The sequence below is a fragment of the Thunnus albacares genome, chromosome 11 (genome assembly GCF_914725855.1).
Source record: "Thunnus albacares chromosome 11, fThuAlb1.1, whole genome shotgun sequence".
NCBI lineage: Eukaryota > Metazoa > Chordata > Actinopteri > Scombriformes > Scombridae > Thunnus > Thunnus albacares.
This window is the reverse complement of record NC_058116.1, coordinates 7487172-7502589: the sequence shown is the minus strand read 5'-3', so window position 1 is coordinate 7502589 and position 15418 is coordinate 7487172. Positions and strand designations below refer to the sequence as shown.

Sequence of the window (15418 nt, the reverse complement as noted above, 5' to 3'; positions counted from 1 at the left end):
TGTTACGGTGTACAGTAGAGGAGATTAATGTACGTTTTAGATCTGTTTGGATAAGGCAGCGGTGTTCCAGAGTTGTTGAAACTGTAATACAGCTTCAACAACATCATGAGTGGGTTGTGGACTGCAGTACGCACCGAGAAACAGTGTCATGAAATGGTGGCTGTTGGTCACTTTTGACATGATACTGCAACAATATTATCTAATTTATCAGTATTTAATGAGCTTGTTATTGTGAACTGTGACAGTTCGTTTCTTGCTTTGATCCCTTTCTGCTTCCATCTTCTCTCCTGGACCCAGATCATATTTTATGAGGACAGGAACTTCCAGGGTCGCTCCTATGAGTGCGACACAGACTGCCCGGACATGCACCCACACTTCAGCCGCTGCAACTCCATCAAAGTAGAGAGCGGCTGCTGGGTGCTGTACGAGAAGCCCAACTACACCGGCTACCAGTATGTGCTGACCAGAGGGGAGTACCCAGACTACCAGCGCTGGATGGGCTATAATGACACCATTCGCTCCTGCCGCACATTCTCCTATGTGAGTTAACATTTTGCCTTCCATGATTCTAGACTACAGTATATGGATTTAGCTGAGTGATTTACCTATATGCCATTTGTTCTTACTGAAGAACCAGGAAATCCTTTCAAAAAATGTATGTTTAAAAGATTTATCACTGAGATGATTTGTGATTAGGATTTGTAAGTGTGAAACTCAAAATCTAAATGTTAATCCCAGTCAAAAGAATGAAGGATAATCAAAGACAAAATAAACTAGAAGGCTCCTGCACTGATGCTGCTCTAACTAACTGTACTTCACTGTATTTTTTCAGACCAGCGAGGGCCCCTACCGCATGCGCATCTATGAGCGGCCCAACTTCCAGGGTCAGATGATGGAGTTCAGTGATGACTGTGAGTCAGTGCAGGATCACTTCCGTAGCCGTGACATCTACTCCTGTAACGTGATGGACGGTTACTGGACCCTCTATGAACACCCCAACTACCGCGGCCGTCAGTACTTCATGAGGCCTGGAGAGTACCGCAAGTTCAGTGACTGGGGGGCCACCTGCGCCACCACCGGGTCCTTCCGCAGAATCACAGAGTTTTAATCTCATTTGAATCCACTGATTTTGCTTTTTAGTTTAATCAAAAACACATTTCCTCCTTCAAAAAAAACATTTGTGGAAACTAGTTATGTTAATAAAATAATGTGTCTTATGATACAATGAGGAGTGGGATGTTTCATTTTGTTATGATAAGACAGAGAAGGAGGAGACTGACCTGACATATCTATATGATATGGTTTTAAATGACTAAATAAATGGATCTCTTGTAAACTATTTTCCTTGTGCTTGTGAATAAATATTTTGGTATTGACTGATTCAACTAACTGCCTCATAAAAAAAGGTTAATTTGGGCAAACAATCATCTTTGGACATGACAGTATCAATATAACTATTATTATTTCATTATAATCCTCAAAATACTATTTCCCATAATAACTAACACTGTTTTAATCTGATCATGAATTAAAGTACACTAATGTTGTTACACTAAAACTGTTGTGTGACCCTAACAGTAATATAGACACCACATTACCACACACACTTTCTAATGACAAAAAGGAGACACTTTAGTATCACAGAATTAAATATTTGAAATGTATACTGTCTTAAGTTTAAGCACTTATATGGTTACAGTTGTTATATATCTATCTGCCCATGTTTGCAAAAATACTTTTACATTGTACACCTATACTGAGTCCCAATTTAAACAAACACAAGATTGGTAAAAGAGCTCAGCATTGTATGTTCCAGCGCCTGCTCATGCTGTGGCTCTTGCTGGAAGCTGTACAGTGTCTGTTAAACCCAAACAGAGGATATGACAAACAGGAATGGGAAGACTCAGGTAGAGTCTCTGCTGACATCAGGCCTCATTTGAATAACAGCACACATGGCAGTACCCTCTCCCACAAGGTGATGTATATAAAGATGCAACCTCCAGTGTTCAAAAACACAGGAGCAGCCATTATGGGAAAGGTTTGTGTCTCATTTTACATTACACATGATATTAAATTGATGTACAAACAAGACTTTCTGTAAATCACTGTGGTTTACACTGTGAAGTGTCAAATATGAGCCAACTGTGAGAAGTTGCCTTCTTTTTCTCCATCAGATCATCTTCTACGAGGACAAGAACTTCGGAGGCCGTCACTATGAGTGCATGAGTGACTGTGCTGACCTGCACTCCATGTTTGACAGCTGCCGGTCCATCCGGGTGGAGAGTGGCATGTTCATGATCTATGACCGTCCCAACTACATGGGAAACCAGTACTTCATGAAGAGGGGAGAGTACCCTGACTACATGGGCATGACAAGCTTGAATGACTGTGTCAGGTCCTGCCGCATGATCCCCACGGTAAGACCTTCTGTAACAGTGACAGCTTTTTAAAAACATGTACATAATAAAAGACATAAAGAGGTAAAACACCTGAATTTGATCATAAACAGACCAAAATCAAGCACCAAAATGTGGCTTCTGCTTCTTGCATGAATAGCAAAGGGGTTTATTAATTTATTTCAGGACTATTTAGGCAGTCTATCCCCTAATATTGCAGATTAAGTGAAAATTTAAGTATGAAATAAAGCAATTGAAGGGAACCTGAGTTTACATTCAGACCTTTATCATGTAGAGAACTCCATTTTTACACAAATATACACAAATAATCTATTGGAAATGAAAATTTTCTCAAGGTAGTAGTAGATATATAAAGAAAAACACTACATATCTATCTAAAATAATGAAAAAAGGTCACTTTACAGTACAGTTTTATGAACTAAACCTTTTACTTAAATGTGAGTTTTATCAGAACTGAGTTATCAAAAGTTGTATTCTCAAGTCAAATTTGTATTCTTAAATGAGCAGATTTTACTTTTAGAAATCCTGTCTGACCTCCCTGTCTGCTTTAGCACAGAGGCAACTTCAGGATGAAGCTGTACCAGCATTTCGACATGGGAGGTGAGATAGTGGAGCTGGGGGATGACTGCCCAAACCTCATGGACCGTTTCCACATCTCCAACTTCAACTCCTGCAATGTGGATGGCCACTGGCTGATTTATGAGCAGCCAAACTATAGGGGACGTCACTACTACCTGAGGCCTGGCCAGTACAGGAGCTTCAACGAGTGGAGTAGCATGAACTCCAGGGTCGGCTCCATCAAGCGTCTCAAGGATCTCTAAAGACAGAAGAACGGTTCTTGTGAAATGTCTACTCTTTGCCTTGTTTCACACGCTGAATAAAATGGCGTCAGTGCTCAAGTGTATTCAGTTTTGTTCTTGCTCTCTGCGTTTGGAGGGCATGTTTACTCATGAGGATGTGACAGGGTCGTGGCCTGACATCCTGACTCTCATCAGAAGCTTAAATAAAATACTGCAAGCGCTGACACTTACCACATCGAGACTCAAGCGTTATCTATTGTACAGCTGAAGGAAAGTCTTTCTGCTTGTCCACCTCTCACTCAGTCTACTTTTCACATGTCAAGTAAAATGAATTTAAAACTGAAGATCTTTAGACTTAAGGTTCAGAATTTATTCTTGACTTTGAAAACCGCAGTTGAGAAAACAGTCTCATCACAAGGTCAATTTAGTAGCTGTTATGCAGCTTTCAGTCATTTCACATGATCTTCATCAGCAGATGGAGTTTGCCCAGTTGTCATGGAAAGAGTGAACCTCAGCTTTTAAGCCAGCATGGATGAGAAATCCTTAAAATGCTCAGAAAAAACACCACAATTCTGCAACTACTGCTGATAAAGATCATGTGATATGATCAAAAGCTGCACAACAGCTACCAAATAGACATTGTTTTCTTAACCTTTAAATGTTTTTGGACATTATATTAGCAAAGATAGAGTATTCTATCAATGACTGATTGAAACATTTCAAAGTTTTTACTCTTATAGCAGATTGCTATAACAGTATTTGTGTATTTTTTGACACTGGTCAATGAAATGATCCCACCACTGAACACATCCACCAGAGGGCAGTGTTAGGGAGTTTGTGTTATGTTACAGATAACACAAACTAAAATGCTGTTGACAAAAAAGACACAAATACTCATTTGTACCCAGCTGTACTCAACTGTAAATTAATAGGAGGGTTTAAGTAAAGTAAAATCATATCTTGCTAATTACTCAGCTTACTAATGTATATAGTTGGTGGGACACATTCCTGTCCTACTAATAACCTTATTTGGGCATAAGAATATTACATTTTACAACACAAGAGTATAAAAACTAAAACAGAATTCAGATAAAAGAGAACAAAGTTGTAATGTGACATCACTGTAAGGTAATACTGAACTTTGGTAAACTTAGTAAACTCTGCAAATGAACGTAAGTCTTGAAGTTAAAGAAAAAAAATCCATACCAAGAAGTCCAGTGGTGCCAAAATCATCCATATGGGTAGCTTTGATGAGAGCATACACTAGAAAATAGGCACTGCCCTCATTTCAGGAGCAGTAAAAAACACCACCATCAGTGGCGACAAGGAGAGCAGGTCTAATTCTCCTGTCACAAAATCAGACCAACCCCAAACAACCGGTCAGCTCTCACCTGCACAGACCTAACTCCTAAACATCTCTTCAGGATAACACAGCGGCACAGATGCCAAAGATTCCTGGCTATTACAATATGAATGACACATGCAGAGTCTGCATTTCACATTCTCTATATATGTAACAGGTGGGAGTCTTCAAAGAGCTGGATGGATCACACAGGGCAAGGCAAACCAGCCAACATGGGGAAGGTAAACAACACAGCTCCCAGGAGGGCTGGGGTGGGGGGTGGGGGTGGGTGGTGACAGTATGCTGATCATATTGATATGTGACAGGAAAAAATATCTTATTGTGACGTAAACAAGTGAAACCGGACCTACAGGAATTAATAACACTGACAATGCCAGAAACAGGGAAAGAAAGCAGCAAATGTATATTATAATATAATTTTTAGTGTTAAAATGTCCTGCAGCATGATCTATGAAAAATAACAACAAAACCGTTATGATTTCCACGTCTAGATCATCTTTTATGAGGACAAGAACTTCTCTGGGCGCCATTTTGAGTGCAGCAGCGACTGTGCGGACTTGATGTGCATCCTCAACCGCTGCAATTCCATCAAGGTGGAGAGCGGCTCCTTCATGATCTATGAAAAACCCAACTACAACGGCAACCAGTACTACCTGAAGAGAGGAGAGTTTCCTGACTACCAACACTGGATGGGTGTCAGTGACTCAGTCAGCTCCTGCCGACTCATTCCCACGGTGAGCTCTTGTTTCTGGGCAAAGCCAAGATTTGCACACCAACCAGGGTCACACAGATACAGTACATTAGTTTAATGACATAGTGAGAAAATATAGCTCTTTTAACATCAGATATTTCATCATATAATGACACTACTGTTGATTTGACACAGATTCCCTTCTCTGAACAGTAATCCCTCATTTAATAGTGCAATATATTCCAAAGTTTTACATAGTTTACACTTCCCTACTACTATTACATTGTCATTTCCCCTGAAATAGTTGCAAATTCTGGTTTTCAGTTGGAGTTTTAGAGTCTGATGTTGATCTAAATGTTTCTGACAGATGTTTTTTGACCTTGTCAAGAATAAAATCTTTGGTTAAACACTAAAATCATGAAATATTGACCTAATGGTAACTTCAGTCTAAAAATATCAGTATTGTATCAGCTTTTGAAATTGCTCCCCTAATGTTGGTACATGCAATCCATCAACAATTATTCAATATTTCATTATATAGTGTCAACATTGGAGAATACATATGTATAAATTGATTGATTGAAACAACTGAACATCTTTCAGTGATTTATCTACCAATGTTTTCAATGGCTTGATTATAGCAATACTCTAACTAGAACATGGGACAAAATTAAATTTGATATTTATTATAAATTATAATTCCCTATTCTCATTTATCACCAGGAACCTGGGTTGTTCAACATGCGCCTATATGAGCGGATAGAGTTCGGAGGTCAGATGATGGATCTGGTGGACGACTGTCCCTGCGTCATGGACCGCTTCCACACAAACGACATCTTCTCCTGCAATGTGACCAACGGCAACTGGCTCTTCTATGAGCACCCAAACTACCGGGGCAGGATGTACCTGATAAGGCCTGGAGAGTACAAGAGGTTTAGCGAGTGGGGTGGCAGGAGCGCCAAGGTCGGCTCCATCAGACGCATCATGGACTACTGATCGGTTTGAAGGATCCCGTAAAGGCATGGAGGTTTTTGGAAAGGCTTCATGCTCAGACCACAGCCAGACAACAAGACTTTAGTACAAAATACTGTACCTGAAGTTCAAGATGTTATGATACTGAAGGCCCAGGACAAAGAGGTGGTGATATGTGTGGTGATATTTGGGAATTACACTTCAAAGATTAAGACAAGATCTTAGTGTCCTGTAAAGACTCCGAAATATTAATCCCAATCAGAATGGTATGTTTTCCTGATGTAAGGATTATGGACTCAAAGAAGAGACTCGGTGGAAAGCATTCAAGAGCAACAACGGAACGTTTTTGGGCCTGTTCTTGATCAAACACTCACCATCGTAATAAAGCAATTGCAAAATGGAGTCTTCAAAGTCCATTTAGTTGTGAGGAGGACCTCAGAGATAGTATCTCCATTTTTAAAATGTACTGTTATTTGTGAATACTGTAACCTTTAGGATAAATGTCCATAGATGGTAGGTAGGCTGATCTGTGATGTATGATTTATGTAAATGCTTCATAAAGTAAGATGTTTTTCTACCTCAGGTATTATGTTGGCCTATGTCCCTAAAAATGTTCTCTACATATCTCTTAAGATCATAAATTGTACAGACTTTCATGTGCTGTTTCTATTAAATATCAGTATAACTTCACTATTTGCTGATGCTGTGCAGTACACCCTCTATCAGTCTATTGTACAGAGGCATTTTCGGGGGGAAATTGTGATGAACATGGAGGAAAGAACAATAAATCATCACACACCAAGAGTCATCTATACATAAACAGATTTTCCCACCCACACACCCCCACCCCTGATCCATCATCACTGCGAGGGATATATTTGAATGACAATACTTTATGCTGTGCAATCACACAGCTGCCCTTTCTGTCTTTTTTTTTATAAAGCACAGTGGCTTGGCTCAGAGACAGCATTGAGCGGTAATACAGCCTGATGCCAACATAACCATGGGAAAGGTAAAGAAAATTAAATGTTTTTACTTACACTCTACACAACCGTATCTTTAAATTTCTTCAGATTTTATTTATATGGAGTGTTTTTAAATCTCTACTCTGCTATACATTCACAGCTCTGTGGTAAACTATCTTTGTGTGTGTGTGCAATGATTGCTTTTGCAGATCATATTCTTCGAAGACAGAAACTTTCAAGGGCGCTCTCATGAGTGCAGCAGCGACTGTGCCGACCTTCACTCCTACTTCAACAGGTGTAACTCCATCAAGGTGGAGAGTGGCTGTTTCATGGTCTATGAGAGGCCCAACTTCATGGGCAACCAGTACTACCTGAGGAGAGGAGAATACTCTGATAACCAGCGTGTCATTGGCATCAATGACTGTGTCAGATCTTGCCGCTTGATCCCCCAGGTATGTCATAAAAACTTGTGGAAATAGCCATAAGTAATGGTACTAATGTAGTTCTTGTTTGTTGCAAGATTAAATACTTGTTTTTTTTGCAAATCAAGAGCTATAATTCAGTAGTGAAATACCTGACCAGTCAAACAACTTAAAAACAACTAAAATGTGTCTGGATACCAGCAATGTATATCACTCCACTGCAGACAGTAACAGAGTTTTTCATCCTGTGCCAGCACCAAGGCTCCTACAAGATGAGGCTTTACGAGTGCTCCGACATGTCCGGCCAGATGCATGAGCTGCTGGACGACTGCCCAAATGTCCAGGACCACCTCAGCATATCTGACATCAACTCCTGTAACGTGATGGACGGCCACTGGCTGCTGTATGACCTACCCAACTACAAGGGCAGAGTGTACTACCTGAGGCCCGGAGAGTACAGGAGATACAGCGACTGGGGAGGCATGAGCCCGAAAATCGGATCCCTCAGAAGAATCACTGACTCCAACTGAAGTCAGGCTTCATTTAAATGCATCTTTCCCCATGTTTAACTGTCTGCTTTCCCAATAAACCAACTGCTTAATTAAACTTTGATGTCTTATTCTGTCTTATTCTATCTGCCAGTTCTCAGCACTGCCTCACAATTTGGAATTAGGTCACTAGAATTAATACTTAACACTACATTTTGTTAGCATTTTTTGAAATACCCCTACTATTGTGAAGTGCAAGTTTGCTCATTCTTCCTCAAAAAGAGTTTTACTTTGTCTGGCATCAGTGGGCTAAATAATGCATCTGCCATAGCTTCTGGTTAGCTTGTACACTGTAGTTTAATCTCCTCTATACCATATCTCTTCTATACCAATAAACTTCTATGGTATACCTCTTCGGCATACCATACCAAACAATGCCAGAGTTACCTTCTAACAGTTTGTTAATTCATACAATTAGTTTTAAACACAAAACACCATACAGAGTGTAGCAGTACAGACTGGAGAGTGTGAGACAGGAAACTGACATGATAAAGTGAGCTGAATGTCATAAATGCAATGATTCTGACAGACCCGGCAGTGAATTATAGAAATAGTAAAAGATCAGGATGGACCTAATGAAGCAGGATACAAAGTTCATATTTGTAAATTTGTAAATGCACAGTATAAAGACACTTTCTACCACACTCTTTTTAAGTTTCACCAAATCAGAAACATTTAAGTTAACTAACCTGAGATGACAAACGTAAAATCAGATTGTTATGACGAAGATGTACCTCCTCTCCTTTTAATACTCATTCTAAAAAACACCTGTAAATTATGAGAATCTTACACATTCTGTTTATGGTTGTCTTAATATTTTTGTAAAAGAAAGAGAAAAAGGAGGAGAATGTTTGTCACAAAGATCAGGTTTTGTGTCTGGGCCAAACACTGATTCACACAAAATGTACTTTCTATACCAGAGAACAAAGTTTCATTAAATGTATTTATAAGGTGTTTTGTTTTTAGTTTAGATCATTTACAATACAAATATTATAGTGAGGGTCATATCATGTTACTAAATATATCAAACATTATTAATATAAATTTACATTCTAAAATTGACATTAATAATTCTACATTATAGGTGTTCACATACAGGTTGAAAACTGAAAGACTAGGCTTACTATGAATCCTGTAGTTATTATTCAAATCAAATTACTACTGGTCCTTTTGATAAATAGATAAACCTCAGTCACCGAGTTGTAATGTGTATGTAGTTTTTCCATCTGTATGAAGCTCCATCAATGGTACAGCGCTGAGGCAAATTAATAAATATATATAATTAAACGAACAATTTAAACCATGTCATAAAATGAAACTCATTATTTGCTAAATCTGGACCAAAAACGGAGGCGACATGCAAATTTTACAGTGCACTGTTACAGGGGAAGGCTTCAAAGAGTCAAATATGGCTGTGAGACATCAAGGGAATTGTAGTCCATTAAGTCAAAACTGTCCGATAGTTGAACAAAATGTGCTGTACCACACCTGAAGTCACGGGTGACGTGTCAGTAAATGAAATAAAAGTTGATATAAACATCACACACATACTGGTAACACACAGCACATTGTAACAGTGTATTCCATACTGTACAAATCATAATAAACTCTTTACGTCCAGTGCGGCATACAGACCAACAGCGCAGTACAGACTTACTTATTTGCATACAGTGGGGTTGCTCAGGTAGAGCAGTAGGGAGAGTGAATGGCTTCCTGCTCTGTTACGCAACATATTTAATGCGAAAGGGCTGTTCCATATTGTTCTGTAGCCATTGTCCACTGGATGTGTGGATACCATACTAGTCTTTTCCTTTGTCCATGCATGTCAAAACACCAAACCAGTTAATTATTTATCCTTTTTTTCAAATACAAATCCATATTTCTGACCCAATGTTGTGCTCCAACAAAAAGGTAAACATGTGCTAGTAGCCTTCAATTATAACTACGAGAGAATTTGAATAACAATACTTTGTTTGTCAAGAGGTAGTATAAAAAGCCCTGAAAACATGGGGAATCTCTCCAACGGAGACCATGGGCAAGGTAAGTACTGTTTTTCCTCTCTGCTCAAATTAAATGTAAATTGCAACAAAGCTTGTCAATTTGCTCTCAGTATATTTTATGTTGAACAAATGGCTAAATTCTTATTCTCCTTTTGCTGAAACCGGTAATTAGGCGAAGTTCACCTACAGCTCGTGACACTTCAACTTCTATTTTCCACCAGATTATCTTTTACGAGGACAAGAACTTCCAGGGTCGGAGCTATGAGTGCAGCAATGACTGCACGGACCTTCACTCGTACTTCAGCCGCTGCAACTCCATCAAGGTGGAGAGTGGCTGCTTCATGATCTATGAACGACCCAACTTCATGGGCCACCAGTACTTCATGAGGAGGGGAGAGTATCCCGATTACCAGAGATGGATGGGCTTCAGTAGCTGTATCCGCTCATGCCGGATGATTCCGATGGTAAGTGTTTATGATTTGGAAAGACAGAAAAGACAATGAACGACTGTAGAAGAATCATTTCAGCATTGCTCTTGCTTTAGAGTCTATGTTCAATTCATGAAGTGGGGATAACTTCACATATAGTCAGGATTTGAACATGTTTTTGTGTTAACAGTGTCTATTTAATTAAATTTGTCTTAATCTTGTCATTACACAAGACATAACATCATCTGATTGTTCCTTCTCCCCTTGATCCCACAGTACCGAGGCTCATACAGATTGCGCATCTATGAGAAGCCCGATTTCAGTGGTCACATGATGGAGTTCATGGATGACTGTCCCTGTGTGTCTGACCGTTTCCATCACCGCCATGTCTACTCCTGTAATGTTATGAATGGCTACTGGATCTTCTATGAGTACCCCAACTACCGAGGCAGACAGTACTTCCTGAGAACTGGGGAGTACAGGAGGTACCGCGACTGGTGTGCCACCTGCGCCATCGTCGGCTCCTTCAGAAGGGTCACTGAATTTTAGCCATCAAACAAAACCTTGCTGTAAATATAAAACACTTTGTTTATTAAAGATGTTGAATTTTTAACCTCCTTTGTGAATGTGTTCTCATTGACACACTTTTATAGTGTGGTTTTGTATATCTTGTACTTACTCTGTAACTACCATAAACAAAAGAGAAAAAAAACACTCTTATTGTATTTATTCCATAACTATATGAAACAATAGGAGTAAACAGCCTAATTGCACTGCAGCCAATCCAAATGGTATACACTTGTAAGCAAATAAACTACCCATCAAGTGGGCAACACCTGTTACACTACTTGTTTGACTCACTTATTTTCACTGCTGTACTCCATAGATTATAAATCCTTTATTGTATTACAAGATTAGTACCACCTTTTCTTCTGGCTGCCTGATATGATGCCTTGTAACTACGTTGCTGTACTCCATAATTTATTGGTAATTTAAAACTACTTATTAAATTCCTAAAAATCATAATATTGACAGCATGCAATTCACACACTTAATTTATTTTCCTGTATTATAAAGCAAGGGTGAGAAATAATGTGAGTGCCAAATCTTGGCATTAAAGTCCCACATCAAGCCAAAGTCCTTAACTTAGCTTTTCAAGTCCCAGACATTATGTGCTCTTCACCAAATGTCATTTAATTGTTTTAACAATACAATTATAATTATGGTACCTGTATTTAAAATTAAATTTAACAACACTGAACTTGACTAAATTAATTATTTACACTCTGCCAGCCCTTTACAGTTTCTGGTACTGAATCTCTAAACGTAGAGTAACTAATCTTTCTCACAACATGTCTCTGTCTCTTACCCACACACACACTCAACGTATCGTTAGCAGAGAGAGGGTCACAGAATGAGTGAGAGGAAATGAGAAAGAGAGACACCGTTATTCTTTGCAGTTACATGCAGTATGTCAACAGTTTCAGCAGCAGTCAGGAAGTTGAGCTACGAGTACCTGTCCAACAATGACAGACAACGATGTTGCTGATTGAGATTCCAGCGTTTGAAAGCTGGAAGCTCTGCTCTATTGTTGTGCTGGGGAGGCATGCACACACACTTGTGGGGCCTCTACATCCATTTTTCCCCCAGATCTCAACCCCCTTCATGCTAGTGTCCAAATGGAGTTGTTACTGCAGCTACAATGTGATAATCCCTAAGAGGCTTCCCACTCACAAAAAAAACCTATTTGTTGGAACATGTTCAATGATGCACAAGTAGCAGTATATTTGAAATATTGCTTAATATAGTATGTTCAGTTGTGTCAGATGGACAAACTCGAACAACTGTATTTACTGCAGGCAACTTTATAGCTAATCTCATAACAAAGCTTCTTTCTGAAAACTATTTTGTAATAGTTTCATCAATATCCCCTTTATAATTAATTGTTTACATCGGTGTGTTTTATCATTTAGGATAACCTGCACAAGCCAATTTGTTAATCCATTGACCAGTGCTCAATTACATGATTGCTGCCCACACAAATGCAAAATGATAAATACAGGTATTGAGCAAATAGTGATAAACAATAATGTCAGTTTTTTAATCACATCCTTCATGTCCTTATCATAACTGCTTTATTCAATTCAGTTGTACTATTTAATGTGTAGTTAATACATTAATGAACTGAGTTTTTATCACTTGATTCCACACCTTATACAGACAACCTGGTTTGTCCATGTGTTAAATTCCTCATTGAATTCTTTAGCGAGTAAGGCATATTAAAGCTGTAATAAATATCAGGGCTACTTATTAAACTAGTGAACTTGTTTTAAATAAGCAATAAGCCTTAGTATTACGTAGTAATCATTATACTTTAATATCCTATTCTGTGCATAACTTGTATAAACTACACAGTAATCACCAAGAGACAAAACACATTTATGGTATTCACATAGATACAGCATATCTACTTTTTACTAAACTTTTTTAAGATGAGCAAACTGTGAATTTAAAGTTACTCTTTCATATCTCATGCCGCTCCTGTCATGTCTGACCAGCTGGCACACTCTCATGGCAATTGAATATTACTGTGCAGTATATCAATAAACAAATTAACCAAACATACAACCGGACATTTACATTGGACTGCATGAGAAAAAATTCTTGTAATTCACAAAACAGGATTTGTTGTGGGGAGAATTGTTGTGGAATGCAAAAATAAAAAGCATACATCAGTATAGTTAATTCTTTATACTAATTGAATATTTGTACAAGTTCTGGGTCTCTCATATGTTTGTCAGAAGTGTGGCCTGATGCCACTTTCGTTCCATCAGTGATAATCTGACCATATGTGGAGAACCTTCTGACTGGGAGCGGAACACACACAAAGCTTATGCTTATAATAGACAATGGAGATGACTGCTGCCAGAAATGTATGGATGGAAAACCATTGTTACACATTTGTGGGCCCCGTTCAGCAAAAGTCATACTGCTAATTCATCAGCTTTTTGCATTTGAATAACAACACGTCATGGCCCCTGGGATTTTGTATAAAAAGGCCCTGGAGTCATGGAGATAGCAGAGCAAGTTGAACCATCCACTGGGAACTACCTAAACCATCATCATGGGCAAGGTAATGGGATATTTACTTATTTTTTCACATATTTAAAACTTTAATCTAATAATCCATTACAGTTTCTACACAGCAAAATAATTTAAATGCACTGACTTGAACACTGTTAGATTCTTAAATCTTCCCTCTGCTCTCTGTTTCAGATCATCTTTTACGAGGAGAGGAACTTCCAGGGCCGCTCCTATGAGTGCATGAGCGACTGCTCTGACATGTCCTCCTACCTGAGCAGGTGCCAGTCCTGCAGGGTGGAGAGCGGCTGCTTCATGGTCTACGAGCGTCCCAACTACATGGGCCTGCAGTTCTTCATGAGGAGGGGCGAGTACTCTGACATGCAGCGCATGATGAGCATGGGAATGATGTTTGACTCCATCAGATCCTGCAGGCTGATCCCCTATGTAAGAGACCTCATCTAACTCTGACAGCATCCCTAATTTAAAGTTGCTTGCATTTTTTTAAACGTGTGGTAATATTTACATTTGCCATCTTCTGAATTACAGCACAGAGGCCCATTCAGGATGAGGATCCATGAGAGGGAGAACTTCAGTGGTCAGATGAATGAGCTGATGGACGACTGTGACTCCATCATGGACCGCTTCCGCATGACTGACTGCCAGTCCTGCCAGGTGATGGACGGCCACTGGCTGATGTACGAGCAGCCCCACTACAGAGGCAAGATGATGTACGTGAAGCCCGGCGAGTACAGGAGCTTCAGGGACATGGGCATGAGCGGCACCAAGTTCATGAGCATGAGGCGTATCACTGATATGTGCTAGAAATCTGTATTTGACTTACTGACAAATAAAGATGATGTGTAATTAATAATCATGTTTGTCAAGCACTTACTTTCTTTATGTGGTTTCATTAACTGTAAAAATTACTAAATAGTTAACTAAATTGAAAAATAGTCTGAAAGCCAATCACGTAATATATATAATATATTATGTGATTGTTATATTTAAAAGATACAATCAATCAATATTTTCCAATACTGTTAAAAATATTTTTACATCAAAAATATGTTTAAACACATATGACTTTTATCTAAATGTCCAACTCTGTATAGAAAAAATGGGGTCTTAGTTTTGTAGCTTTGGTAATAATTTCTGTTGATTATATCCAGCTGGGCAAGAAACATGAAGGACGATCAGACAGGTTATAAACAAGCCAACAGTTAAGCCAGATTATGTGCAACTTTATTTGGACATGAAACTGAAAGTGGGTGTGCTTACAATGTCAAGATGTTTACAACAGTCAGTTAAATTTTTCTTTCTTAAAAATATATATTTTGGGGCATTTGATGCCTTTATTGGACAATGACAGTTTAGAAATGACAGGAAACGAGGGGACAGACAAACAACAATCCGCTGCTGAAATCAAACTACAGACATTGCGGTAATGTGTTTTAACCAGAAGGCTAGCAGGGTACATTAGTTTAATTTTTCTACTTGTCTTTGTTTTCTCATTTAAATGTAGATGTGTATTTCTGAGTGCAATGTTATAATAACTTGTAGAACTGATGGCCAATTTTTCAAAAATAAGTTGTGATAAACTGTTAATTACGTATAGAATGTGAATATATCTACAGTTTACATGGTGAAAAAAATACAAATTGTGTTGCTCATTGATAACAATTGATTACAACAACTAGTCAGTACCAGCACTGGGCAAATTACTTGAAA

At 38.8% G+C, this 15418-nt stretch overlaps 5 protein-coding genes and 1 pseudogene across 5 annotated transcripts; all 6 read left to right on the top strand.

Moving 5' to 3' along the window:
* Positions 1-198: 198 nt before the first annotated feature.
* Positions 199-1298, top strand: LOC122992624 (gamma-crystallin M2-like; the record flags this gene model as incomplete). Its single annotated transcript, XM_044366479.1, has 2 exons — positions 199-540; positions 833-1298. Coding segments are annotated over 2 exons (618 nt in total), but the record flags the coding sequence as incomplete, so codon positions are not given.
* A 677-nt stretch (positions 1299-1975) lies between these two features.
* On the top strand, positions 1976-3452 carry LOC122992450 (gamma-crystallin S-1-like). Its single transcript, XM_044366243.1, has 3 exons — positions 1976-2038; positions 2175-2417; positions 2969-3452. Exons 1-3 carry the CDS (start codon positions 1979-1981, stop codon positions 3236-3238), a joined length of 573 nt encoding a protein of 190 aa, XP_044222178.1. The 5' UTR covers positions 1976-1978; the 3' UTR covers positions 3239-3452.
* Positions 3453-4792: 1340 nt separating this feature from the next.
* Positions 4793-7055, top strand: LOC122992457 (annotated as a pseudogene).
* A 38-nt stretch (positions 7056-7093) lies between these two features.
* On the top strand, positions 7094-8209 carry LOC122991641 (gamma-crystallin M2-like). Its single transcript, XM_044364801.1, has 3 exons — positions 7094-7255; positions 7418-7660; positions 7885-8209. The coding sequence occupies exons 1-3, from the start codon at positions 7247-7249 to the stop codon at positions 8158-8160; spliced, it is 528 nt and encodes a 175-aa protein (XP_044220736.1). The 5' UTR covers positions 7094-7246; the 3' UTR covers positions 8161-8209.
* A 1908-nt stretch (positions 8210-10117) lies between these two features.
* si:dkey-57a22.15 (uncharacterized protein LOC795575 homolog) lies at positions 10118-11219 on the top strand. Its single transcript, XM_044366077.1, has 3 exons — positions 10118-10218; positions 10400-10642; positions 10883-11219. The coding sequence occupies exons 1-3, from the start codon at positions 10210-10212 to the stop codon at positions 11153-11155; spliced, it is 525 nt and encodes a 174-aa protein (XP_044222012.1). The 5' UTR covers positions 10118-10209; the 3' UTR covers positions 11156-11219.
* Positions 11220-13629: 2410 nt separating this feature from the next.
* LOC122992258 (gamma-crystallin M1-like) lies at positions 13630-14561 on the top strand. Its single transcript, XM_044366010.1, has 3 exons — positions 13630-13739; positions 13883-14134; positions 14237-14561. The coding sequence occupies exons 1-3, from the start codon at positions 13731-13733 to the stop codon at positions 14510-14512; spliced, it is 537 nt and encodes a 178-aa protein (XP_044221945.1). The 5' UTR covers positions 13630-13730; the 3' UTR covers positions 14513-14561.
* Positions 14562-15418: the final 857 nt, after the last annotated feature.

Excerpts from the sequence above, each read along its gene's own strand:
- LOC122992450 (XM_044366243.1), top strand. The coding sequence starts at position 1,979 with ATGTATATAAAGATGCAACCTCCAGTGTTCAAAAACACAGGAGCAGCC. Across the intron at positions 2,039-2,174 it reads GAGCAGCCATTATGGGAAAG|ATCATCTTCTACGAGGACAA; the intron begins GTTTGTGTCTCA and ends TTTCTCCATCAG. Across the intron at positions 2,418-2,968 it reads CCTGCCGCATGATCCCCACG|CACAGAGGCAACTTCAGGAT; the intron begins GTAAGACCTTCT and ends TGTCTGCTTTAG.
- LOC122991641 (XM_044364801.1), top strand. Across the intron at positions 7,661-7,884 it reads CTTGCCGCTTGATCCCCCAG|CACCAAGGCTCCTACAAGAT; the intron begins GTATGTCATAAA and ends ATCCTGTGCCAG.
- si:dkey-57a22.15 (XM_044366077.1), top strand. Across the intron at positions 10,643-10,882 it reads CATGCCGGATGATTCCGATG|TACCGAGGCTCATACAGATT; the intron begins GTAAGTGTTTAT and ends TTGATCCCACAG.
- LOC122992258 (XM_044366010.1), top strand. Across the intron at positions 14,135-14,236 it reads CCTGCAGGCTGATCCCCTAT|CACAGAGGCCCATTCAGGAT; the intron begins GTAAGAGACCTC and ends TCTGAATTACAG.